The 25960-nt window shown below is 68.0% G+C and overlaps 4 protein-coding genes across 4 annotated transcripts in view; 3 read left to right on the forward strand and 1 right to left on the reverse strand.

Annotated features, from left to right (window-relative positions):
* The window catches only part of LOC141958798 (uncharacterized), a 14773-nt gene extending 13312 nt beyond the window's left edge, over positions 1–1461 (forward strand). The window contains exons 16-17 of the mRNA XM_074901686.1: positions 627–863; positions 958–1461. Coding sequence (XP_074757787.1) covers positions 627–863; positions 958–1461 — 741 coding nt within the window. The remainder of the gene's footprint in view (positions 1–626; positions 864–957) is intronic.
* Positions 1462–5080: 3619 nt separating this feature from the next.
* On the forward strand, positions 5081–8982 carry PRRT4 (proline rich transmembrane protein 4). Its single transcript, XM_074901687.1, has 5 exons — positions 5081–5096; positions 5443–5685; positions 5785–5853; positions 6162–6833; positions 6882–8982. Exons 1-5 carry the CDS (start codon positions 5081–5083, stop codon positions 8849–8851), a joined length of 2970 nt encoding a protein of 989 aa, XP_074757788.1. The 3' UTR covers positions 8852–8982.
* A 1180-nt stretch (positions 8983–10162) lies between these two features.
* Positions 10163–18181, forward strand: RBM28 (RNA binding motif protein 28). The gene is made up of 18 exons (XM_074901654.1): positions 10163–10326; positions 12160–12357; positions 12446–12543; positions 12692–12767; positions 12898–12990; positions 13109–13180; positions 13492–13702; positions 13932–14132; positions 14257–14366; positions 14459–14532; positions 14822–14957; positions 15052–15116; positions 15200–15358; positions 16028–16162; positions 16637–16711; positions 17187–17434; positions 17652–17748; positions 17848–18181. The coding sequence occupies exons 1-18, from the start codon at positions 10182–10184 to the stop codon at positions 17962–17964; spliced, it is 2310 nt and encodes a 769-aa protein (XP_074757755.1). The 5' UTR covers positions 10163–10181; the 3' UTR covers positions 17965–18181.
* A 1755-nt stretch (positions 18182–19936) lies between these two features.
* On the reverse strand, positions 19937–22443 carry LEP (leptin). The gene is made up of 4 exons (XM_074901655.1): positions 22420–22443; positions 22117–22142; positions 20879–21036; positions 19937–20320 (listed from the first exon to the last, which is right to left on the reverse strand). Exons 3-4 carry the CDS (start codon positions 21023–21025, stop codon positions 19937–19939), a joined length of 531 nt encoding a protein of 176 aa, XP_074757756.1. The 5' UTR covers positions 21026–21036; positions 22117–22142; positions 22420–22443.
* Between the last annotated feature and the right edge of the window lie 3517 nt (positions 22444–25960).

A 25960-nucleotide genomic window follows, 5' to 3' on the forward strand; every position in this document is an offset into this window, starting at 1 on the left:
CTGGTCACAATGCTGGTTGGTTGACTGGTTAGTTAACTAGTCAACTGGCCACGGTGCTGGTTGGTTGACTCACCAACTGGCCATGATGCTGATTGGTTGACTGGTCAACTGGCCACGATACTGGTTTGTTGACTGGTCAACTGGCCAGGATGCTGGTTGGTTGACTGGTTAGTTAGCTAGTCAACTGGCCACGATGCTGGTTGGTTGACTAGCCAGGATGCTGCTTGGCTGCCTGGTTGCCCCCCACGATGCCGATTGGCCAGCTGGCTGCCTTGGCCAAGCTCTCCATCACCAGACAAGGCCGGGTCAGGCCCGGGCGGTCGGGGCGCTGCCGGTGCCTCTGGGGGTGAAGCCGGGCAGCGGCTCAGGGTGGCACATCCTGGCCATCAGCCCCAGGGCCACCTCAGCGGGCACTGAGCTGCTGGGCCAGCGCTGGGTGGCTCGGTTGGCCCACGGTGCTGGTGCTGGGTGGCTCGGCCGGAGCGCGGTGCTGGGAGCCCAGTGCTGGTGGCCAGTATGTTACTGGTGCCGGGTGACCTGGTCGCGGCACGGCGCCGGTGCCAGGCGGTGCCGGATGATGCCAGTGCTGGGAGGTGCAGTCGAGCGCGGGGCCGGCATCTGTCCAGATCGCGGTGCTGGTGCCGGGTGGCTCGGCCGGATCACGGTGGTGGTGCCAGTTCCGGATCACAGTGCCAGTTCCGGATCATGGTGCCAGTGCCCGGTGGCTCAGCCGGATCGTGGTGCCGGATCATGGTGCCAGGTTTGCGGTGCTGGATCACGGTGCCAGTGCCAGATCGTGGTGCTGCATCACGGTGCTGATGCCGCATCACGGTGCCAGATCACGGTGCCAGTGCGGGGTCATGGTGCCGAATTGTGGTGCTGGTGCCGGGTGGCCCAGCTGGGCCATGGTGCCGGTGCCAGATTGGGAGCCCAGATTGTGGTGCTGGTGCCGGGTAGCTCGGCCAGATCGTGGTATTAGATCACGGTGCCGGTGCTGGATCGTGGTGCCACATCGTGGTGCCAGTGCTGGCTGGCTTGGCCAGATCACGGTGCCGGATTGTGGTGCTGCTTCTGCGTCGTGATGCTGGATCATGGTGCCGGATTATGGTGCCAATGCTGGATCATGGTGCTGGTGCTGGGTTGTGGTGCTGGTGCCAGATTGCCGTGCCAGATCGTGGTGCAAGATTGAGGTGCCAGATCGTGGTGTCGGTGCCGGATCGTGGTGCCGGATTGCGGTGCCAGATCACAGCGCTGGTGCTGAACCACGGTGCCGGATCGTGGTGCCAGATCACGGTGCTGCTGCCGGATCGTGGTTCCGGATCGCGGTGCCAGTGCCAGATCGCGGTGCGGGACTGTGATGCCGGTGCCGGATCACGGTGCCAGATCACAGTGCAAGATCGCGGTGCCAGAGCACGGTGCTGGTGCCGGATCGCGGTGCTGGTTCACGGTGCGGGACTGTGATGCCGGTGCCGGATCGCGGTGCCGGATCACGGTGCTGGATCACGGTGCCGGATCACGGTGCCGGATCACGGTGCTGGATCACGGGGCCGGACCGTGGTGCCGGCGCGGGGGCCGGGGGGGTCACGGGGGGGTGCGGGGTGACCCTGTAACCTTCTCTCTCTCTCCCGCCCATGCCGCCGCCGTAGCTTTACGGTTCTGCCACGTAAGTAACCGGGGTGACGGGGGGGGGAGTGAGGGCGGGGGGGGGGGAACTGCTGGTGATGGGGGGACCCGCAGCCCCCCGCCCCCCCATAGCCGGGGGGGGGCACCCCCTTATTTCCCAGCCAGGATCTGACGTGGTGCCGGTGGCAGCTTTGAGGGGGGGCAGGGGGTGACAGGGGGGTGTTGGGGTGCAGGCCCCCCCCCCCCCCCTCGACTTACCCCCCCCCTTCTTTTTTTCTCTGCCCCACAGTTACGAGAAGCGTCTGTACTGAGGAGGGGGCGCGCGTGGGGCCCCCCACCCCGGACCCCCCCGGTTCCCCCCCCCCAAACCCGGCCCCCCGCCCCTGTCGCCGCTAGTGCCGCGCTGGGGCTGGCTTTGCACTACGGGCTGGACCCCCCCGGCCAGCCCCCCCCCCAAATCCTGGCTATAAGGGAGGGTGTTGGGGTGCCCCCCCCTCTCCACTCAGCCCACGGGGCTTTTTTTTTTTTTTTTTCGGGGGGGGGGGGGCCAGGGGTGCTGCACCCTTTAGGGGTGGGTAGGACGTAGCACCCACTGCTTGCCCCCCCCCTTCCCAAACCCCCCCAGCCTGGGGTTATCGTGGGGGCAGCAGCCCCCCCTCTTTTTTCCTGCACTTGGGGGGGCCCCCCTGCGCCCCGGGGGCACCCACCCCCCCACACACCCCCTCAATCCTCGTGGCCCCCCCGGCAGGCTGGAGGGGGGGGGGACGGGGGGGGCACCGCTGTATCCAGGTATTAATAAAGTGATGGAGCATCTGGTGCTGCCCCTGCCCGGGCGGTGACACGGGGGGTGACAGGGGGTGGCACATGGTCGCGGCACGGGGGGGGTGACACGAGGTGGCAGGAGGTGACACAGGGGGTGACATGGGGTGGCACAGTGGGGTGGCACATGCTTGTGGCACGGGGGGGTGGCAGGAGGTGGCACAGGGGGGTGAGATGGGGTGACGGGAGTTGACATGGGGGGGTGACATGGGGTGGCACGTGGTCGTGGCACAGGGGGGTGACACGAGGTGACAGGAGGTGGCACAGGGGGGTGACACCTGGTTGTGGCATAGGGGGGTGACATGGGGTGGCGGGAGGTGACACAGGGGTGGCACAGTGGCGTGGCACATGCTTGTGGCACAAGGGGTGGCAGGAGGTGGCACAGGGGGGTGACACCTGGTTGTGGGACAGGGGGGTGACATGGGGTGGTGGAAGGTGACATGGGGTGGCACAGGGGGTGACACGAGGTGGCGGGAGGTGGCACAGGGGGGTGACACGAGGTGACAGGAGGTGGCACGGGGGGTGACACCTGGTTGTGGCACAGGGGGGTGACACGAAGCGGCAGGAGGTGGCACAGGGGGGTCACAGTGTGGCACACGGTGGTGGCAGGGGGTGACACACGGTGGTGGCACAGGGTGGCAGGAGGTGGTGACACTCCGGGGCACACGTGGCCGTCCCTCACGCGCTGTGACCCGGCCTGGCAGCCCCGGCCGGCTCCGGGCCACCAGGGCCACCACCACCAGGGCCACCAGGGCCACCAGGACCGTCAGAGCCCCCAGTGGCACCAGTGTCACCAGTGTCACCCGTGTCACCGTGGCCCAGCCGAGCTCCGGCGGCTCCTGGTGCCCGCGGCCATGGCGGGGGGGGGGGGGGGGAGGAGCGGGGAGGGGGGGGCGGGGGGAGGGAAGGAGGAGGGGGAGGGGCAGGAGGAGGGGGGCGGGGGGGGCAGCTGCTGCCCAACCCCCCCCCCCCGCTGCTGCCGCTGCCGGGGCCGGAGCCGCCGCCGAGGCCGGTGGGTGCGGGAGGGCCCGATCCTGGGGGGGTGGGGGGGGGCAGGGGGCGAGTTTTGGGGTGGGGTGGGGGGTCTTGGGGGGGTTACCGGGATGCAGAGACACGGGGGGGGGGGGGGGGGGGTGCTGGGGGTGTTAGGGGGGGCTGAGGGGGGGGGGTGGGGGTGTATGGGGGGGTCTGGGGGTGCTGGAGGGCGTCTGGGGGTGTAAGGGGGGTCTTGGGGGGGCTGGGGGGTGCTGAGGGTGTATGGGGGGTCTGGGGGGTGCTGGGGGTTTGTGGGGGTGCTGGGAGGGGGCTGGGGGTGTTGGGGGGCTGGGGGGGGTCTTGGGGGGCGCTGCAGTGTGCTGGGGGGGTCTGGAGGGGGGGGGGGTTGTTGCAGGTTTTCGGGGTGACGCCACGTGCACGGGGACACTGCGAACCGCCCCCCCCCCCCCCCAATCACCCGCGTGTGCTCACCCCGGGGGGATTGGGGGGGCGGGGGGGGGCGCGTTGGCAGCGGTGGGTGCCGGGTGTGACAGGTTGGTGTCGTCCCCCCCCCCGCCCCCCCCGCGCGTCCCTGTCCCATCGCATCCGCCGTGACGGGCCCCGAGGTGACACCGCGGTGCCGCTTGTCACTGCGATTAGGGACCTGCCGGCGGGGGGGGGCAAGGAGGGGGGGCAAGGAGGGGGGGGGCATCCAGAGCTCTCGGGTCAGGGCACACCGGCCCCCCCCGCCCCAGGGACGCTCCAGCTTCCCCAGGATGCTCCTGTCCCCCCCCCCCCCCCCACTCCTGTCCCCCCCGGGATGCTCCTGTCCCCCCCCCAGTACCCCTGCCCCCCCCCGGGATGCTCCTGTCCCCCCCCCCAGTACCCCTGGCCCCCCCGGGATGCTCCTGACCGCCCCCCCAGGTATGCTCCTATTCCCCCCCCACCCCCCAGGATGCCCCTGTCGCCCCCGGGATGCTCCTGTCCCCCCCCCAGTACCCCTGCCCCCCCCCGGGATGCTCCTGACCCCCCCCCCCCGATGCTCCAGCCCCCCCCCCCCCCCCCGGATGCCCCTGTCCCCAGGTTGACCGTGCCCCCCCCAGGATGCCCCCGCCCCCCCTCCCCGGGGACGCTCCTGTCCCCATCCCGCCCTCTCGGGGTCCCCAGTTGTGCCCCCCAACCCCCCCCGGCCGCCGTCACCGTCCTGCCGGGGGCACCGGGGCGGGGGGGGCGGGGGGCCAGGACAGTGCCGGGGGGCCGCCCGTGGGTGTGTCCGTGGGTCCGTGGGTGTGTCCGTGGGCGTGTCCATGGGTCCGTGGGTGTGTCTGTCCATGGGCGTGTCCATGGGTCCGTGGGTGTGTCCGTGGGTGTGTCCGTGGGTGTGTGCGTGGGTGTATCTGTCCCTGGGTGTGTCCATGGGTCCGTGGGTGTGTCCGTGGGCGTGTCCATGGGTCCGTGGGTGTGTCCGTGGGTCTGTCCATGCGTCCGTGGGTGTGTCTGTCCGTGGGTGTGTCCGCCCGTGGGTGTGTCCGTGGGTGTGTCCGTGGGCGTGTCCATGGGTCCGTGGGTGTGTCCGTGGGTCTGTCCATGCGTCCGTGGGTGTGTCCGTCCGTGGGTGTGTCTGTCCGTGGGTGTGTCCGTGGGTCCGTGGGCGTGTCCGTCCATGGGCGTGTCCATGGGTCCGTGGGTGTGTCCGTGGGTGTGTCCGTGCCCAGGCCGGGTAACACCCCCCTCCCTCCTCTCCCGCAGCCGCCGTGTCACCGTCCCCGATGTCCCCGGCGTCCCCCGCGGGGCGGGGGGGGGCAGCCCCCCCCCTGCTGCTGCTGCTGCTGCTGTGCGTGACCCCCCCCTCCGCCGCCCCCCCCACCCCGGCACCGCCCCCCCCCGCGCCCCCCCCCGTCCTGTCCCTTAACCTCGGCCTCAACTTCAAGATCAAGGTACGAACTCAGGGTCGCCCCCCCCCACACCCCCCCCACGCCCCCCCGGGGCCCCCCAACACCCCTTCGCCCCCCCCCCGCTCCGGAGATGAACCCGGCTCAGGGACCCCCCCGGAGGAAGCTGGGGGGGGGCCCCCCCTGACCCCCCCGGAGCGGGACAAGGAGCTGGAGCTGGATGTCACCATCGACCTGACGGGGGGGCTGGACCCCAAAGTGGGGTCGGGGGGGGTCGTGCCCCCCACCAGCTTCCTGCGGGCCCCCCCCGGCCCCCCCCGGCCCCCCCAGCTCAGCCGCCGCATCTCAGAGCTGGCCGGCAAGCTCAGCGCCGCCGGTGAGTGCCAAAGCGGGGAGGGGGGGTCCCCTGGCATGACCCCCCCCCCCCGAGGGACCCCCCCTCACTATATGTGTGCGTGTGTGTCCCCCCCCTCAGGATTTTTGGTGCCCACGGTGCCCCCCCGGGTGGTCAACGAGTCCCATGAGGGCAGCGGCGCTGAGCCAGGTGAGGGGGGGGCGTGGGGGGGTTCTGTGGGGGTTGAGGGGGATCCTGACCCCCCCGTAATGACCTGGAAAAGCTGGAGGGGGGGCACAGGGAGCTGTTGGGTGCTGGGGGGGGGGGGACAGGGAGCTGTTGGGTGCTGGGGGGGGCACAGGGATCCACTGGGTGATATGGGGGGACCGGGGGGGGGGGGGTGCAGAGCGTGTGTGGGAATATGGGGGGCACAAAATGGGGGGGGGGGCTTGGATGTGGGGTGCACCTCGCCCCCCCCCCCAACACAGCCCCCCCCGACCTCTCTCCTCCCCCCGCAGCCCCCCCCACCCCGGGCCACCAGCCCTCTCGGGGGGCCGCCCCCCCCTTTCCCTCCGCCTGCACCCCGGGCGCCTCCACCTGCCAGTCGGGGGGGCCGGACCCCGGGGGTTCCCGGCCCCCCCCCGCCCCTTTTTCGTGGCCCCCCCACTTCGTGGCTCTACAAACCAGCTGGGCGGTGGCCGCCGCCGCTTGGGGCCCGGCTTGGGCTCTCCACGTCTACGGGGTCGGAAGCCTTTTCGCTTTACTGGCCTTACTGGGGCTACTGGGGCTACTGGGGGGGCCCCGCCATCGCCCCCCCGCCGCCCGGCTCTTGGGGGGGCTGTTGGCGGCGGGGGGGGCCGCCCGCGCCTTCCCCCTTTTTTTCGACGCCTACGAGCGCCGCGGCCGCTTGCCCCCGGCCGCCGCTCGCCTCCTCTTCGAGCTGCCCTTCCCCTGCTTGGGCTGGGGGCTAGTGGTAGCCCTGGGCTTGCTGGCCCCCCCCCGCCGCTGCTGGGCCCCCGTGGTGGTGGCGTTGGGGGTGCTGCACGTGGGGGGCGCGCTGGGGGCCGTGCTGGCCGTGGCGGCGCTGGGCCGGCTACCGGGGCTACTGGTGTTGCCGCGGGGGCTCTTTGCCGGCTTGGTGGCCACCTGGGCTCTGTGGGTGCTAGCCCGCTGCGGGGGGGGACCACGAGGCAAACTGGGGGCGGCCGGGGGGGCTGCGGGGATGGTGGCGGCGGCGGGGGCGGTGCTGAGCGCGGGGCTGCAGGTTTTCGGGGGGCTGCAGGCGCTGGGCTGGGGGGGGCCCCCCCCGGGCAGCCCCTGGGTGTGGTGGGGGCTACAGCTGGGCTGTCGCCTGGCCGAGGTGGCCATGGGGCTACCGCTTGCCGTGCTGGCACTGGCGGCGCCCCCCCCGCCCCACCCGGCCGCCGAACCCCCCAACTGCCCGCGGGGGGAGGCCGAAGCACTGGCGCTCTGCGGGGGGCCCCCCCCTGAACCCCCCGAGGGCTACGGGGACCCCACGGTTGGCTACCGGCCCCCCTCGCCCATCGACCTGCGCCGCAGCATCGACGAGGCGCTGGCGGGGGGGACCGGAGTCTTCCGCCGTCGCACCGGCACCAGCGGCACCATGGGGGGACGCACAACCGGCGAAACGGGGGTCGGCACAACCGGTGTAACGGGGCTGGGCACAACCGTGACACTGGGGGTCGGAACAACCGGCAAAATGGGGTCGGGCACAACCGGTGAAAGAGGGTTCGGCACAACCGTGACACCAGGGGTTGGCACAACCAGCAAAACAGGGTTGGGCACAAGCGGTGTAACGGGGATCAGCACAACTGCGACACCGGGGGTCAGAACAACCGGTGAAATGGGGTTTGTCACAGCCAGTAAAAGGGGGTTCAGCACAACAGCAACACCGGCGGTTGGCACAACCGGTGTAACGGGGCTTGGCACAATCGGTGAAACGGAGTTCAGCACAACCGCCACACCAGGGGCTGGCACAACCGGCAAAATGGAGTTCAGCACGACTGTGACACCAGGGGTTGGTGCGACCGGTGTAACGGGGCTCGGCGCAAGTGGCGCGGCAGGGATTAGTGCAACCACCGCACCGAATCTTGGCGCAGCCGGGTGTAACACAACCGGTGTGTCTGGGATGGGCACAACCGGCCCGGCAGTGCTCGGCACAACCGCTGCGCCGAATCGCAGCACAACCAGCACACGGGGTCTCGGCACAACCGCTGCGCTAAATCTGGGTACAACTGGTACAACCGGCACACAGGGTGTTGGCACAACCCCTGCACCACATCTCAGCACAACCGGCGCACCAGAGCCCGGCACAACCACCACGGTGGGTCTGGGCACAACCATTGCACCAAATCTCGGTACAACCGGCACACCACAGCCTGGTACAACCACCACACCAGGTCTGGGCACAACCATTGCACCAAATCTCAGTACAGCCGACACAAAGGGGCTCGGCACAAACCCTGCACCAAATCTCGGCACAACCAGCACCCCGGAGCCCGGTACAACCACCACACCGGGTGTCAACACAACCCTTATGCTGAATTCTGGCACAACCAGCCCAACCACTGCAGCGGGTGTCGGCCCAACCACTACCCCAGATCTCAGCACAACCGGCACAACCACCACACCAGGTGTCGGCACAACCCTTACACCAAATTTCAGCACAAGCAGCGCAACCACCGCAGCGGGTCTCGGCACAACCACTACCCCAGATCTCGGCACAACCGGTCCCCAGGGGCTCGGCACAACCGGCCCAACCACCGCAGCGGGTGTTGGCGCAACCCCAGCCCCAGATCTCGGCCCAACCGGTCCCCAGGGGCTCGGCACAACCCTCAGGCCCCCCCTTGGCCCCACCGGCACAGCCGGGCTCACCCTTGCCGCCCCCCCCCGACCCCCGGCCCTGTATCGTGCCTCCTCCCGCTGGGGGGGGTCCGCAGTGTCCCTGGGGGGGGCGATGGCGGTGCTGACCCCCCCCCCAACCCTGCCACAGGGTCGCCCCCCAACTGCCCCCAAGCTGCAGCTCTCCAAGAGCTGGGGGGAGGGCAGCCCCCAGCCCCCCCCGGCCCCGCAACTCCAGGGGTCACAGCCCAGGGGGGGCGTCCATGCTGCTGGGGGGGTCCCCGAGCCCCCCGGTGACCCCGGTGCCGACCGCCGCAGCTTGGGCAGCGACACCATAGACTTGTAGTGTTGGGGGGCCCCAAAATCCACCCCCCGAGCCCCCCCCATGGCTGCTGTGGGGCCTCAGTGAGACTGGGGAGAAGGGGGGGGCAACAGAGAGACCCCAGCCCGGCCCCCCCCAGCATGCTGCCTCTGAGACCCCCCCCCCAAAATGATGATGCCCAGGAGCCCCCCAAGCACCTGCTGTACGCTGGAGACCCCCCACTGCCTCAGAGACCCCCCCTAGGTCCCTGAGACCCCCAAGTCCTGGCAATAAATCTGCCCCCCCCCCCCCATGCCCTGAAGCCCCCCAGCCCCATGCCAGGCCCCAGCGGTGCCCCCCCCCAGCCCCCCCTGTGCCCCCCCAGATCCCGCTGCCCCATGGCCCAGGGACACCCCCCCCGGCCTCCTGCCCCACATCACAGACCCCGACACCCCCCCCACATGCCACGTGCCAGAGACCCCCCCAAAACCCCCCCATTGTGCCCCAGGGACGCCCCCCTCTGCTGAGGCCACCGGACCCCCAGTGCTGGGGGGAATTTGGGGCTAGGCCCCCCCCACTCCGCCACAGCCACCCCCCCTCGTGTACCCAATAAAGTGCCACATGCGAAGGTTGTGAGTGTGACCCCGCGGGACACCCCCTCCCCCCAGGGACCCCCCACCCCGGCCCCTGTGCCCCCCAGCGAGGAGACACCCCCCCAGGATGGACTCCTGCACCCCACTGCTGCCCCGGGGGGGCTGGGATGGGACCCCCGAGACCCCCCCTGACCACGAGGAGCCTGAGCTGGGACCCCTGAGCCCTCCTGACCCCCCACATCCCCTGGGATGGGACCCCCAAACTCCCCCCACCCCAATTCCCCTGAGAGCGGACACCCTGCGCCCCTCTAACCCCCCACATCCCCTCAGCTGGGACCCCCAAAAGCACCTCCATGGCCCCCCAGCTGGGACCCCCTGATCCCCCCCATCCCCTGTGGTGGGGCCCCCAAACCCCTTTAACCCCCCAGCCCATAGCCCAGGGCCCCCCGCGCCCCCCCTGACCCCCCACATCCCCTGGGATGGGACCCCCAAACGCCTTTAACCCCCCAGCCCCTAGTCCAGCGCCCCCCGCACCCCCTTGAACCCCCCATCCCTCGTGGTGGGGCCCCCAAACCCCTTTAACCCCCCAGCCCATAGTCCAGGGCCCCCCGCGCCCCCCCTGTCCCCCCACATCCCCTGAACTGGGATCCCCCCCCCCCCGGTCCCCCCGTCTCCCCAGACCCCGCAGTTTCCCGCCGCGCCGCCAGGGGTCGCTCTCCCCGGCCAGGCCCCGCCCACCCCCGCCGCCCTTCCCGGCAGCCCCCGCGCGGCGCGTGCCCAACATGGCGGCGGCCGGTGCCTCCGGCCCCGGGCCGGGCCGCACCGTGTTGGTGCGGGGGTTGCCCGCGGCCGCCACCGCCGCCGACCTCGAGGGTCTCTTCGGGCGCCTCGGGCCCCTCCGCCGCTGCTTCGTCGTCACCGAGAAGGGTCGGGGGGGGCGCGGCGGGGCCTGGGGCGGGGGAGCGGGGACGGACAGGGGGGCGGGGCTTGGGACGGGGGCGGGGGGGCTGAGGATGGGGTCTGGGGGGGGCTGAGGCTCGGGGGGGGACTTGGGACGGGGTCTGGGGGGGCTGAGGATCGGGGGAGGAGCTTGGGACGGGGTCTGGGGGGGCTGAGGCTCGGGGGGGGCTTGGGACGGGGTCTGGGGGGGCTGAGGATCGGGGGAGGAGCTTGGGATGGGGTCTGGGGGTGCTGAGGCTCGGGAGGGGGGCTTGGGACGGGGTCTGGGGGGGCTGAGGCTCGGGAGGGGCTTGGGACGGGGTCGGGGGGGGCCTGGAACCGGGGTTGGGGGGGCTGAGGCTCGGGGGGGGCCGAGAACCGGAGTCTGAGGGGGCTTGGAACCGTGTCTAGAGGGGCTGAGGCTCGGGGGGCGCTTGGGACGGGGTCTGGGGGGGCTGAGGATCGGGAGGGGGGCTTGGGACGGGGTCTGGGGGGGCTGAGGATCGGGGGGGGACTTGGGACGGGTTCTGGGGGGGCTGAGGCTCGGGAGGGGGGCTTGGGACGGGGTCTGGGGGGGCTGAGGCTCGGGGGGGGCTTGGGACGGGGTCGGGGGGGGCCTGGAACCGGGGTTGGGGGGGCTGAGGCTCGGGGGGGGCCGAGAACCGGAGTCTGAGGGGGCTTGGAACCGTGTCTAGAGGGGCTGAGGCTCGGGGGGCGCTTGGGACAGGGGTCTGGGGGGACCTGGAACCTGGGAGGGGGGGGCTAAGGCTTGGGGGGGCTGAAGATCGGGGTCTGGGGGGCTCTGAGGGTGTCTGGAACCGGGTCTAGGGGGCTGAGGCTGGGGGGTGCCGAGGACCGGGGTTTGTGGGGTCCTGAGGGGGCTTGGAACTGGGGCTTTGGGGGGGGGGGCGAGGCTCGGGGGGGGGTTGAGACTGGTGTCAGGGGGTGCTTGGAACCAGGTCTAGGGGGCTCAAGGCTTGGGGGGCCTGGAACCGGGGTTTGGGGGGGCCGGGGAGCAGGTTCTTGGGGGGCCTGAGGGGGCCTTGGACCAACATCTGGGGGGAGCGGGTGCCTGGGGCCGGGGTCTGGGGGGGTCAAGGCTCGGGGGTGGCTTGGGACTGAGATCTGAGGGGCCTGGAACTGGGGTTGGGGGGTGACGTTCAGGGGGGGCTTGTGATCAGGGTTTGGGGGGGTCTAAGGCCTTGGGGGGGGCCTGGAACCAGGGTCTGAGGGGGCCAAGACTTGGGGGGGGGGGGGCTTGGAGACCAACATGAGGGGGCCTGGAACCAGGGTCGTGGGGGGGCCGAGGCTTGGGGCGGGGGGGGCTTGAGATCAGAGTCTGGGGGGGTCCAAGGCCTGGGAGAGGCGGGGGGGGGGAAAGGATCTGGGGGGCACCTGGATCCATGGGTAGGGAGGATTGGGGGGAGGGGGTGTATCTGGGGGTCACGGGGCACCCGTAGCCATGTGCCGGGGGGAATCGGGGGGGGCAGGGAATTGGGGGGGGGGGGCAGGGATGCGTGTGCTGGGAGTAGACACGTTTGAGAGCAGGAATTGGGAGGGGGGGGTGTCTGGAATTTGGAGGTGTCGGAGTTGGGGGGGATCAGTCCAATCCCTTATTTGGGGTGTCAGGGATTGGGGGGGGGGGTGACTGTTGGGGGAAGGTGTGGGGGGACTCAAGGAGGACTTGGGGGGGGGGCACAGCCCGGTTGGGGGGGTCAGGAGGAGCCCCAGGGGCGCTTGGGGATGGTTTGAGTGTGAGAAGTGGCGGGCGGGGGTGGGGGGGTGGTGTCAGGGCCTCACAGCCCCCCGTGCCCCCCCCAGGCACCAAAACCTGCCGCGGCTTCGGCTACGTCACCTTCTCCCTGCCCGAGGATGCCCAGCGGGCTCTGCGGGAGGCCACCACCCTCGGTGGCCACCGGCTCGGCGTGACACTAGCCCGCCAGCGGCCCAGGGAGGGCCGGAGGAAGAAGCAGCCGCCGCAGGAGGAGGAGGAGGAGGAAGAAAAGGAGGAAGAAGCGGGTGAGCTGCGGGTCCTGTTCCCCCTCCCTGCGCTCTCAGGGACTGGCAGCCCCCCCGTCCAAATCCTCCCTCTCTCTCCTGGCTACAGGGACCCCCAAGGTGGCCCCCGTGGCCCCCCCGAGGGCCAAGAAGCCCAAAGGCCCTTCCCGGAAAGCCCGGCTGATCATCCGCAACCTCAGCTTCAAGGTACTGGGGGGGCTGTGTGTGTCCCCTTCCCCCCGAACCGGCTCTGCTGTGACCTCAGGGCCCCCCCCACATCCCTGCTCACCCCTGGGGGCCCCCCCCACCTCTTTTTTGTCACCCACCTGGCGGTGTGTGTGTGTCCCCCCCGCAGTGCTCCGAGGACGACCTGAGGTCCCTTTTCTCACCCTTCGGCACCGTCCTGGAGGTGAACGTCCCCCGGAAACCGGGTGAGCCCCTTTTGGGGGATATTTTGGGGTGGGGGCACTCCTGTGTCTTCGCTTTGGAGGGGAGGGGGGGTTGCAGCTGGAGGATGTGGTACAACGCCCCCCCCCCCCCTAAAGAATCCCCTTCTTGCAGACGGGAAGATGCGGGGATTCGCCTTCGTGCAGCTGCAGAACGTTCTGGAAGCGGCCAAGGCCCTTCGGGGGCTGAACATGAAGGAGATTAAAGGTCAGGGGGGGCCTCTCCCCCCTTCTCCTGCCCCACGGGAGTGGGGGGGGCCCTTGGGGAAAGGGGGGGACACACACACACGCTGATGTTGTACCCCCACATCCCGTTGCCTCCGCAGGGCGGCCGGTGGCGGTGGACTGGGCCGTGGCCAAGGACAAGTACCGGGCGACTCAGGGTGGCCAGCCCGATGGTGAGGGTACTAGCCACACCCCCCGGTGGTGGTGGGGGGCTGTTATCCCCCTGCTGCTGGCTTTTTAGGGGGGGGGGGGAAGTGGGGGGCAGCCCCTCAATAATACCAGAGGCAGCTGTGGGAAGGGGGAGACCCCCAGGTAACATGAGGGGGCAGCCCTGGGGTGGGGGGGTGGGGGGAGCCCCCCAATAACACCGTAAGAGGGCTGGGGGGTGGGGGAGCACCCCAATAACATTGAAAGGGGGGGGGCAGCACCCCAATAATACTTTGGGGGTGACTGTTCCCTCTCGTGGCTCTGTTGCACCCCACAGAGAACAAAGGGGAGAAAGCTGGGGAGGCTGAAGAGCAGAGGCAGGGGGGTGGTGGGGAGGAAGAGGAGGAAAAGGAGGAAGAAAACGAGGAAGAGGAGGAGGAGGAAGAGGAAGAAGAGAAGGAGGAGGAAGAGGAGGAAGAGAGGGAAGATAAAAAACCAGCTGCAAAGATGAAGAAAACCCAACCCTTCTCTGCCCGGGTACGAGGCGGGTGAGTGTGGGGAAGGATTCTGATCCTGGGGGGGGGGGTGTCTCAGCCCTGTTTTGGGGTGCAGCCCTGTGCCCCCCTCCCATTCTCTGTGGGGCTCTGGGACAGCCCCCCCGGGCTTGTTGCCTTGGGGGGGACCCCAAGTTTGTCCCCCTGGGGGGCTCCAGCCCGAGGCGTGTGTGTGTGTCCCCCTAATTCTTGGGGTTCTCCAGCACTGCCCTGGTTGTTGTAGGCAGGGGAAGGGCAGCGGCAGGGAAGAGGAGGATGAAGAGGATGAAGCAGACAGTGAGGATGATGAGGAGGAGGAAGAGGAGGAGGAAGAGGAAGCGGAGGAGGAGGAAGAGGATGAGGAGGAAGATGTGCCCAAAAAACAGCGAAAGGGGGGGCGGCAGCTCCCCTCAGACGTGAGCGAGGGCAGAACCGTCTTCATCCGGTGAGTGCTGGGGGGGGGGTGTAGCAGAGTTGGGGGCCCCCCCTTCCCGTGCTGGTGGGTCTGGGGAGGGGGGCTGCATCCCCCAACATTTCTGTGTCCCCCCCCCCCCAAAATCCGACGGCAGGAATCTTTCCTTCGACACGGAGGAGGAGGCGCTGGGTGAGATGCTGCAGCAATTTGGGGGTCTCAAGTACGTCCGCATCGTCCTGCACCCCGACACGGAGCACTCCAAAGGTAACGGGGGGCCCGGGGGGGCCGCATCTTGGGAGGGGGGGGCACCCCCTTTTATCCCCCTCCCCACCCTGAGCTCCTCTTTTCCCCCCCAGGCTGCGCCTTTGCTCAGTTCCTGACACAAGAAGCCGCCCAGAAATGTCTTCAGGCCGCTCAGGAGGAGAGTGAGGTGAGTGGGGTGATGGGGGCCCCCCCGGGGGTGACAAGGGACCCCCCCTGGGGGCGTGGGGTGACGAGGGGCCCCCCGGGGGCAGCGAGGGGCCCCCCGGGGGCAGCGAGGGGCCCCCCGGGGGCAGCAAGGGACCCGCCGGGGCTTCGGTGGCGGCACCAGCTTTGGTTTTGGGGGACACCTGTGGGGTCATTCCAGTCCCTGGGTGGTTTAGGGTCTGGCTTGTGCCCCCCCCACCCCCCCACCCCCAAAATCGTGCCCTGCACCCCCAAAAAGTGCCCCCTCGCAGGGTGGGGGGCTGCGGCTGGAGGGGCGGCTGCTCCGCATCGACCTGGCCGTCAGCCGGGAGGAGGCGCAAAAACTCCGCGGCCAGAAGCCGAAGAAACCAACGGGCACCCGAAATCTCTACTTGGCCCGCGAAGGCTGTGAGTACCAGCCCGGGGGGGGGCTCCCGGGTACCCCAAAAATCCCTTTTCAACCCCCCAAAATCTCCATTTCACCTTGCCCCCCCCCTCGCAGTGATCCGAGCCGGGACGAAGGCCGCAGAGGGTGTGAGCGACGCCGACATGGCCAAGCGAGCGCGGGTGAGCCCTGGGGGGGCCAGCCCCCCCAAATTGGGGACGGGGGGGTGTCACAGCCCCAATTCTTACGCCCCAGTTTGTCCCAGTTTGAGGAGCTCAAGTACCAGAAGCTGCGGGATCAGAACATCTTCGTGTCCCGCACCCGCCTCTGCGTCCACAACCTGCCCAAGGCCGTGGACAGCGCCCGGCTCCGGCGCCTGCTGCAGCGCCTGCGCGGCCCCCGCGGGGCCCTGCGCCCCCGGGAGGTGGGGTGCCGGGGGGGGGCCCCCCCCGGGGGGGTGCAGAGGGAGTGGGCTGTGTCCCCCGGGTACCCTCGAGGGGATTTCGGGGGTGGAGAGGAGGTGGGGGGTCCCCCCCCGGGGTGGTTTGGGGGTGTAGAGGGGGGGCAGTGTCACCAGATCCCCTCAGGGAGGTTTGGGGGTGCAGGAAGGGGTGGGGGGTTCCCCCTGGGTTCCCTCAGGGGACTTTGGGGGTGCAGAGGGGGTGGGGGTCCCCCCCCGGGGTGGTTTGGGGGTGTAGAGGGGGGGCAGTGTCACCAGATCCCCTCAGGGAGGTTTGGGGGTGCAGGAAGGGGTGGGGGGTTCCCCCTGGGTCCCCTCAGGGGGGGTTTGGGAGTGCAGAGGAGATGGGGGTGCCCCCCCAGGGTGGTTTCAGGGGTACAGAGGGGGTGGGGTGTCCCCCCCTGAGTCCCCTCGGGGGGCTTTGGGGGTGCAGAGGGGGTGGGGGTCCCCCCCCGGGTGGTTTAGGGGTGCACAGGAGGTGGGGGTGACCTCAGCGGGGAGGTTTGGGGGTACAGAGGAGGTGAGGATCCCCTTAGGGGGATTTGGGGGTGCAGAGGAGGTGGGTGTGTGTCCCCCCAGTTCCCCTCTGGGGGGTTTGGGGGTGCCCCCCCCCATTTCCCGGTGCCCCCCCAGTGCCGGGTGATGCGGGAGCAGCGGGGGCAGGGGCACTCCTTGGGCTTCGCCTTCGTGGATTTTGGGGAGCACGAGCAGGCGCTGGCGGCCCTGCGCGCCCTCAACAACAACCCCCACCTCTTCGGGGCGCACAAGGTGGGTGCAACCCCGGGGGGGGGGCTGGACCCCCCCCTTTTCCCCCCCCTGCCCCCCCCTTTCCCTCACAGCCCCATTACGTGGGATCCTGGGGGGTCTCCTCTACGTAACAACCCCCCCAAAAAAAAACCCCTGCGCCCCAACCCACCCCCTATTTAGGGCCCCCCCCCTTCTCTGCCCTCCCATGGGGTGTCCCCCCCTCCTCTCTTTTTGGGGTGTCCCCCACTTTCAGGTGCCCCCCCCCCCAATTCTTTTTTGGAGGTGTCCTTTCCCCCCTCCCCTCCCCCCTTTTCAGGTTCCCCTCCATCTCCTTTTGCCCCCCCCCCCCCCCCTTTCAGTTTCCTCCCTATCACCTTTTGGCCCCCCACCCCCCACTTTCCCGTGCCCCCCCCATCCCCTTTTGGGGTGTCCCCTCCCCTTTTGGGGTTTCTGGGGTGCTCCTCATATTATTGGGGTGCTGCCCCCCCCCCTCAGAGGCCCATCGTGGAGTTTTCCCTGGAGGACCGGCGGAAGCTGAAGCTGAAGGAGCAGCGAGCCCAGCGCAGCCTGGTAGGAGCGGGGCCCCCCCAAATTTGTGTGTGCCCCCCGCCCCCCCGATTTATCAGCCCCCCCCCCTTCCATCTTTGGGCACAGCTCAAGCTGAAGCTGCCACCAAAAGACCCTGCACCCCCCCTCAAACCAGCCCCCCCTCCAAAAGAATTGCCCCCCCCAGAGGTCCCGCGGTTTTGGGGGACCCCCCCCTAGTTTGTTGTGTCCCCCCCAACTTACCATCTCCCCCCAATTTCTCATGCCCCCCCCCATTTCCATCTTGCGGCACAGCTCAAGCTGCTCACACTGGAAAGACACTGCACACACCCCCCCCCCCCCAAACTGCCCCCCCAAGAAGAACCGTCCCCCCTCAGAGGTCCCGCGGTTTTGGGGGACCCCCCCAATTTATCGTGACACCCCCCCCCCCCCCAAATTCCCGTGTCCCCCCAACTTACCGTGTGTGTCTGTCCCCCCCCCTTTCTCTTCTCCGGTGCAGCTCAAGCTGAAGCCGCCACCAAAAGACCCAACGGCCCCCCTCAAACCTCCCCCCCCCAAGAAAACTCGCCCCCCCCAGGGGTCCCGCGGTCTTGGGGGACCCGCGGGGGGGGGCCCGGAGCCCCCCCTTGCCCTGCCCTGGTCCGGATTCCGCACGGAGGCGGCGGGGGGGGGCCGGGTGGAGCTGCCGGACGGCACCACCAGGAGGAAGGTGCTGGCGCTGCCCTCGCACCGGGGGCCCAAGATCAGGTAACGGGGCGCGAGGGGGGGGCACCCCCTTTCTGCCTGACCCCCCCCCGGGCTCCCCCTCCCTTGCTGCGGGCATCCCTGTTCTTTTTCAGTGCGGGGGGGGTGTGTGATTGGGCCCCCTCTTCCTGCTCCCCCCCCTTTCTCGGTGCTGTGCAGCACCCACGGGTGTTCCTGGCACCCATGGGTGCCCCCCCCCTTGCTCCCCCCCCCCCCTCAGGAAGCGCGACAAGGGGAAGGTGAAACCCCCCCCCGCCAAAAAAACGAAAAACAAAGTCCAGAAGCGGAAGGAGAAGCACAAGGTGGCCCCCACCCAGGTAGGGTTTCTCCTCCTTCCCGCCCCCCAAGGCTGTTCTGGGGGCAGATCCGTTGATTTTTGGGGCCCCCCCGTACCCCCCTCTCGTTTCTCCCCGCAGGGACGGCAGCGGGGGGGGGCCGAGGCCCGGTTCAACGAGTTGGTGGAGCGATACAAGAGGAAAATTCTGGGCAGCGACCCCCCCGCCCCCAAAAAGGGCAAATGGTTCGAGAGCTGAGACACCCCCCCCCCCCCCCCCCCCCAGCACCCTGAGCCCCACCCATGGGTGCCGGGCTGGAGGGGGGGCGCGTTGGCCCCAAATCCCTGCGGGGGGGCGTTGGGGGGACCCCAGGGACTCTGGGGACCAGAGGATGGAGCGCCTGGGTCTCCCCTCGTGTGCCCCCCCCACACGTTTTGGGGGTGCCCCCTCTTCCGGGGGGGGGGGGCGTGTCTCGTGGTTTGGGACACACCCCCCCCCCCCCATTTGTAAAAATATTGGATTATATTTTAATAAAAAACTCTTTGGAGGAAAAATTCTCTTTTTGGTGCCCCCCCCTCAGCCCTTGGGGGCCCCCTGGTACCCCTGGGGGGGGTGTGTGTGTCCCCCAACCCTGAGCCGGGTTGTCCCCCCCCCGGTGTGTGACACCCCCCCGGTGTGTGACACCCCCCCGGTGTGTGACACCCCCCCGGTGTCCCCCTCTGTGTCAAATATTAAATAATAATAGTAAAATAATAATTATTTAAAATTAATGTGGGAGAGGGAAAAAAATATTTAACGGTAAAAATTTATTTTATTTGAAATTAACGTGGGAGAGATAAAGACAAATATGAATTTATTATTAACAGTTTATATCTAATATAAATAGTGATTGCTGGTAATTAGCAATAATAAATTGGGTTAGTTTAAATAAAAGTCATAAATTATAATTATTGATATGTCTAAGATTATTATTGATAATTAATAATTAAATAGAAATTAGTTTAAATTTGCTTTAAATTATTGGAGAAATAAATACAAATATTAAGAGTATATAATGCCTAATATAATTATTGATCATTAGTAATCAGTTAATTTTAAATAAAATATTGATTATTGATATACCTGAGATAATTATTATCGATAATAAATACAAAAAATTTAAATTTGCTTTCAATTATTAGAGAAATACAAACATTATTAGCAGTACATAATATCTAATTATCGATTAGTAATAACTCGGTTTTAAATAAAAATATTAAATAATAATTATTGATATAGCTAAGTGATAGTTAATGATTTGCTTTATTTTCAGTTGATCTGGGAGAAATAAAGACTTTAAAAAAAATAATTAAAAATTTAAGATAATAATTATTAACAGCATATATCTAATAGAAATAATTATTGCTAATTAGCGAAGGAAGTTTAAATAAAAATATTGAATGCTAATTACTAACAACATCGAATAGCCAAGAGAACGCGATTAGTGATAATTAGCAATAATAATAATTTGCTTTATTTTCAACTGGTGGGGGAGATGTAAATACAAATAATGAGTCAAATTTATTTTTAATTAATGTGGGAGAAACATCGGGGCAGCGGTTAATGGCGAGATCTGTAACGGCGGTGATCGTTGCTGCTCCTTCCTGGGGGTTTATTTTAAATCGCCGTGGGAGAAATAAATACAAACGGTAATTGTTGATAATTAATAATTAATAAGAAGTCGCTTTATTTTAAATTAACGTGGGAGAAATAAATAGGAAATAATAGCAATAATAATAATAATAATAAAAATAATAAGAGTAGAAAAAGAGCAAAGCGGGGCCGGGGGTTCCCTCTGGTACCTGGGGGGGGTTGGCCCAGTGTGTGTGTCCCCCCCCCAAACCTGGGGTGTCCCCCCCCCGCCCTTTACCAGCCACGTGTCCCCTCTGCCCCCCCCCCAATCCCGGGGTGCCCCCCCCCACCCCGTTTAGCAGCCAGGGGTCCCCTCTATCATGTGTCAGCCCCCCCCCCCCGATCGCAGGGTGCCCCCCCCAATCCCGAGGTGTCCCCCTCCCTCAGCTTCAGCATCCGGGGGTCCCCTCTGCCCACCCCCCCCATCCTGGGGTGCCCCCCCTCAGCAGCTGGGGGTCCCCTCTGTTGTGTGTCCCCCCCCGATCGCGGGGTGCCCCCCCTCAGCAGCCGGGGGTCCCCTCTGTTGTGTGTCCCCCCCCCCGATCGCGGGGTGACCCCCTCAGCAGCCGGGGGTCCCCTCCAGGCGGGCGGCCACCCCCTCCAGGCACTGGCGGAGCCGCGCCAGGGCCAGCCCGGCTACCGAATGTGGAGCTTCGGCTACTAACTCCAAGGCGGGGGGGGGCGGCGACACTTGTTCGCCCCCCCGGCGGTCTGGGGGGGGGGACGCGCACCCCAGGTGTGCGGCCCAGGCCCCCAGCAGGCTGCGCAGGTTCTCCAGGTCGTTGGCGATCTGGGCCAGCGGCAGGTTGCCCGCGGCCAGCCCGGCCAGCAGGCGCTGCAGCCCCTGCAGGTGCTGGTCCATGGCCACCAGCCCCTCGGGGGGGGCGCCCCCCCCCCCCGCCAGGGCCTCCAGCCCGCTCAGCTTCAGGCTCAGGGGCAAGATCTGCGGGGGGGGGGGGGGGTGTATTAGGGCACCTCGTTGCCTGGGGGCGGCTCAGACCCCCCTTTTGGGGCACAGAGCCCCCCCAGTCCCTCCCTGGGGCCCCCCCAATCTCTTTTGGGGCACAGAGCCCCCCCAGTCCCTCCCTGGGGCCCCCCCAATCTCTTTTGGGGCACAGAGACCCCCCCCCCAATCCCTCCCGGGACACCCCTATTTGCGGTACAGCGCCCCCCAGCCCCGGGACCCCTAATTTAGGGCACAGAGACCCCCCCCCCCCTCCCCCAAATCCCTTCCTGCTGGCACCCGCCCCCCAACTTGGAGTACAGGGACCCCCCTCAACGCCCCCCCAGACCCCCCATCTGGGGCACAGACCCCCCCCCCCCCCAATTCTTCCCTGGGGACCCCTCATCAAGGGTACAGCCCCCCCCCCCCCCCTCCACAATCACCCCCCTCCTCTTTGGGTGTCCCGGGGGGGGGGGGGGTGTGGTGACACACAGAATGACACCCCCCCCCCCCCCGAGCCCCCACGTCCCCCAGTGGCCCCCCCCGGCCCCCCCTCGCCTGCAGCTGCTGGAGGCGGGTGCTGAGGGTGCGGGTCAGGTTCCTGGTGTCGGCGCGGACCTTCTCCAGCCGCAGGGGGTGGCCGCGGGCCAGCGGCCCCCAGAGCCACAGGACCCCCCACAGGGACACCCCGGGCCACCACCACATCCCGCCGGGCTCTGCCGTGGGGGGGGGACACGCGTGGGGGGGACACACGTCAGGGGGGGCCCCAAAAATGGGCTCCCCATTCCCCCTGCTGCTCCCCTGAGGAGGGTGGTGCGGTGACGTGACCGAGGACACGGGGCAAGCGGTGGCACAGGGATGTGGCCACCAGGTCCCCAGTCTGGGCACAACCGGAGCGGGGCCCTTGTCACCGTGTCCCCAATCTGAGGACAACCGGAGCGGTGCCCTTGTCACCGTGTCCCCAACCCGGGGACAACTGGAGCGGGGCCCTTGTCACCATGTCCCCAAACCGTGGACAACCGGAGCGGGGCCCTTGTCACCGTGTCCCCAACCCGGGGACAACTGGAGCGGGGCCCTTGTCACCATGTCCCCAAACCGTGGACAACCGGAGCGGGGCCCTTGTCACCGTGTCCCCAGTCTGGGGACAACTGGAGCGGGGCACTTGTCACCATGACACTGTGTCCCCCCAGTTGGGGACAGCCAAAGCGAGGTGCTTGTCACCATGTCCCCAACTCTGGGACAACCATAGTGGGGCCCTTGTCACCGTGCCACCGTGTGCCCCCACCTGGGGACAAGCAGAGTGGGGTCCTTGTCACAGCGTCCCCCACCTGGGGACAACCAGAGCCAGTCCCGTGTCACCGCGTCACCTTGTCCCTCACCCGGGCACAATCAGAGCGGGCCCTGCGTCACCGCGTCACCGTGTCCCCAACCCAGGGACAACCGGAGCCGGGTCCTTGTCACCGCGCCCCCGCGTCCCCGCCGGCACGTGCCGGTGTCACCGTGTCCCGTCGCCTTCCCGGAGTTGCCCCTTTCGCAACCGTCGCGTCGCCCCCCCCCGGGCCGAGGCCCCCGAGTGACCGTGACCCCGCGGGGTTGTCACCGGAGTCGGGGTGACAAAGTGGCCGGGGGGGGGGTGTGTGTTGGGCAGGGTGGGGGGTCCCCAAAGCTGCCCCCACTCCCCAGGGGGGAGGCCAAGAGGGGGGCAGAGGGACAGGGGGGGTGGCACGTGTCCCTGTCACCCGATGGGGGGGGGACGGGGACAAAGTTGGGGGTGGGGGGAGCCCCCCAATACTCACCGCAGACTCGCACCCACCCGCCGAGCCTGGAACAACAGAGGTGGTGACGGGGGGGGGGGGACACACACCTGTGGGGAGCAGGGGTGACCCCCCCAGGGTTGGGGGACACGGTGGGTGACACCCCCGGGTATAAGGGGACACACACACACAGGGGGACATCCTGGGGGGGGGGGGCGTGTCCCTGTATGTCCCCTGGGGTGAAGTGTGTGTGGGGGGGGATTGGGGTCTGCACCCCACAGGGCTCATGGGGGGATTGGGGGGGTCAGTGGGCACAGGGGGGGTTCAGGGGGGGTCCCCGCTTACCTGGGCAGCCCCGTGGGTCCCGTCCCGTCCCGCCGGTGGCTCCATGGCCCGCGGGCCCCCCCCTTTATAGCGCCGCGGGGCCGTTGCACAACGGGCGCTCCCCGCCCCCCCCGCGCCGCTCCCCGCCCCCCCCCCCCCGGCTCTGCCTGTCTGTCCCGTCCCCCCCCCCCCCAGCATCACCCCCCGGGGTGCACGTGTGTGTGTGTGTGTGTGTGTGACCCCCCCGTGTGTGTGTGTGTGTGAGACCCCCCCCGTGTGTGTGTGTGACCCCCCCCCGTGTCTGTGTGTCCCCCCCCAACGCTTTTTCGCCTCATTCCGCCCCACATCCCCCAAATTGGGGGGGGGGGGACAGACACACACACACACACACACTCCCACCCCCCCCGAGCACCCAAACCCAGCCCCCCCGTGGGGGTGTGGGGACGGGGGGGGTGAGAAAGATTTTGGGGGGTGCCCCCCCCACCCCGGCGGGGGGGGGGTGTCCCACCCCTGAGGTCACCCGAGGTGACACACCGGGGTGTGTGGGGTGGGGACATCAGAGCACATGTGGGTACGTGCACACGCACGTCTGGGCACACGCACACGCATGTGGGCACACCCAGACACACGGACACATCTGGGCACACGCACGACACGCCTGGGCACACACGCACATCTGGGCACGCGTGGGTACGTGCACACGGACACACCTGGGCGCACACACACGCGTGTGGGCACACGGACACACCTGGACACGCACATCTGGGCACTCGCACACGCATGTGGGCACACGGACAGGCCTGGACATGCACATCTGGGCACACGAACACGCATGTGGGCACGCCCGGACACACAGCTGGGCACATGCATGACACACGCCTGGGCACACACGCACATCTGTGCACGTGTGGGGACGTGCACACGGACACACCTGGGCACTCGCACACGCATGTGGGCACACGGACAGGCCTGGACACGCACATCCGGGCACACACACACCTGGGCACACACGTGCACCTCTGGGCACTCGCACACGCATGTGGGCACACGGACATGCCTGAACACGCACCTCTGGGCTCACGCACACGCATGTGGGCACACCCGGACACATCTGGGCACACACACGACACACGCCTGGGCACACACGCACATCTGTGCACGTGTGGGGACATGCGCACGGACACACCTGGGCACTCGCACACGCATGTGGGCACACGGACACGCCTAGATACGCACCTCTGGGCTCACGCACACGCATGTGGGCACACACGGACACACAGACACATCTGGGCTCACGCACGACACACGCCTGGGCACACACGCACATCTGTGCACGTGTGGGGACATGCGCACGGACACACCTGGGCACTCGCACACGCACGCGGGCACACGTCCAGGCCTGGGCACGCACATGTGGGCACGCAGGCACCTGGGCGCGCGCACAGCGCACATCTGGGCGCGCACGTGGCCGGGCACACGTCCACATCTGGACACACACGCGCGCGCGCGCACATCTGGGTGCACGTACACACCTCTGGACATGCGCACACCTGGGTGCAACCCCCCCCCACCCCCCCCTTCCCTCGGCGCGCACAGACGCACATCTGGGCGGGGGGCACACCTGGGGGCACCCGCACATCTGGGCACACCCCCCCCCCCCGGCTCTCCCGGTGTCCCCATAGGAGCTGGGGGGCGGGGGGGGGCGCTCAGCCTGGACTGGGGGGTGCTGGGCGGGGGGGGGGCACCCCGTGTGCCCAAAGGCTGGGGGACCCCAAGAATCCTCCGGACACCCCAGGATGGGGACGGGGTGCTCAGTACCGCCCCCCCCTCCCCTGAACACCCCCCCCGCCGGCCCAGGACCCCCAAAGCGGGGGGGCGGGGGTGTCCCCCAAATCCTGGTCCCCTCCGTGGCTGGATCCATCCCGGGGGGGGGGGATGAATCCCGGGTGCTCCCGCCGTGTGTGTGTGTCCCCCCCCCCGCCCTGTCCCTGTTATTTTTGGGTGGTTTTTGGGTGATTCATGGGTTTTACGGGACGGCCGGAGCCGGCGGGCTGGGGGGGGGGGTTCGGGGGGGGGTGTTGTCGGGGGGAGCCCGCGCCCGGCCCGGTTTAGCACCCACATTCCTGCGGTCGGGACTGTCGGGTTCACCCCGTGTGACACCGGCCCCACCGCGGGGTCCCCGCTGACGCGGGGGGGGACACGCGGGGACACGGGGCTGGGCCCTACGGCCAAACTCGGTGACAAGCGACGGGGGGGGGCCGTAAACCCCAACCAAAGGCGTCGGGGGGGGGGGGGGGGGTGTCGGGGTCCCGGGGGGGTCCCCTAAGGTTGTCCCTGCGCCCTGGGTGGGTGCTGGGGGCTGCCAAGTGTCCCCAAGTGTCCCCACACCTGCAGGGTCCCACCCCTGGGGCCGCAGATGGGGACACAATGGGGGAGGGGGGATTGGGGGGGGGGGGCACCCCCACGTCGTCACTGTAGCCCCTGGGGATGGAGCCTGGGGACACGGTGACGTCCCCATCGCGTGTCCCCGTCGCCGTTCCTGGCCGAGCCCGGAGCAGCCCCCCCCCAAAGTGAGCGTGCGAGTCTGTGGGTGCCCTCAGCCCCCCCCGCGGGGTGCTCGGGGGGGCGGGGGGGGGTCAGGGTGCTCCGCAAACATTGACTCGGCCCTTCCCGGAAAGGGCGGCGGCGGCACCGGCTGCCCGGCAGCGGCTGGCAGGGCCCGAGCGGGGCCAGCGGGGACAAACGGGGGACACGGGGACAAAGGGGGGACACCGGGGACAAACGGGGGACACGGGGACAAAGGGGGACATCGAGGACACGGGGTACAGCGGGGACAAACGGGGGACAGCGGGGACAAACGGGGGACACCGGGGACAAAGGGGGAACAAGGGGGACATCGAGGACACGGGGTACAGCAGGGACAAACGGGGGACACCGGGGACAAACGGGGGACACCGGGGACAAAGGGGGAACAAGGGGGACATCGAGGACACGGGGTACAGCAGGGACAAACGGGGGACAGCGGGGACAAACGGGGGACACTGGGGACAAACGGGAGACACCGGGGGACAAAGGGGGGACACGGGGGACATCAAGGACACGGGGTACAGCGGGGACAAACGGGGGACACCGGGGACAAACGGGGGACACCGGGGACAAAGGGGGGACACGGGGGACATCGAGGACACGGGGTACAGCGGGGACAAACGGGGGACACCGGGGACAAACGGGGGACACCGGGGGACAAAGGGGGGACACGGGGACAAAGGAGGGGACAAAGGGGGGACACGGGGGACAGCGGGGACAAGGGGGACATCGAGGACACGGGGTACAGTGGAGATAAACGGGGGACAGCGGGGAACAAACGGGGGACACGGGGGACAACGGGGATAAAGTGGGTGTCCCCCCCCGAGTACGGCAGACTGGGTGCTGTCATCGTGTCCTGTCACACCCCCCCAGCCAGCGTCGCTCGTGTCCCAGTCCTGTCCCCCTGCAGCCACTGTCACCCCTCTCGTGTCCCCAAGCCCTGTCGTCCTCCCCCCCATCACCCGCGTCCCAAATC

This window comes from Athene noctua, chromosome 3 (assembly GCF_965140245.1).
Source record: "Athene noctua chromosome 3, bAthNoc1.hap1.1, whole genome shotgun sequence".
Classification (NCBI taxonomy): domain Eukaryota; kingdom Metazoa; phylum Chordata; class Aves; order Strigiformes; family Strigidae; genus Athene; species Athene noctua.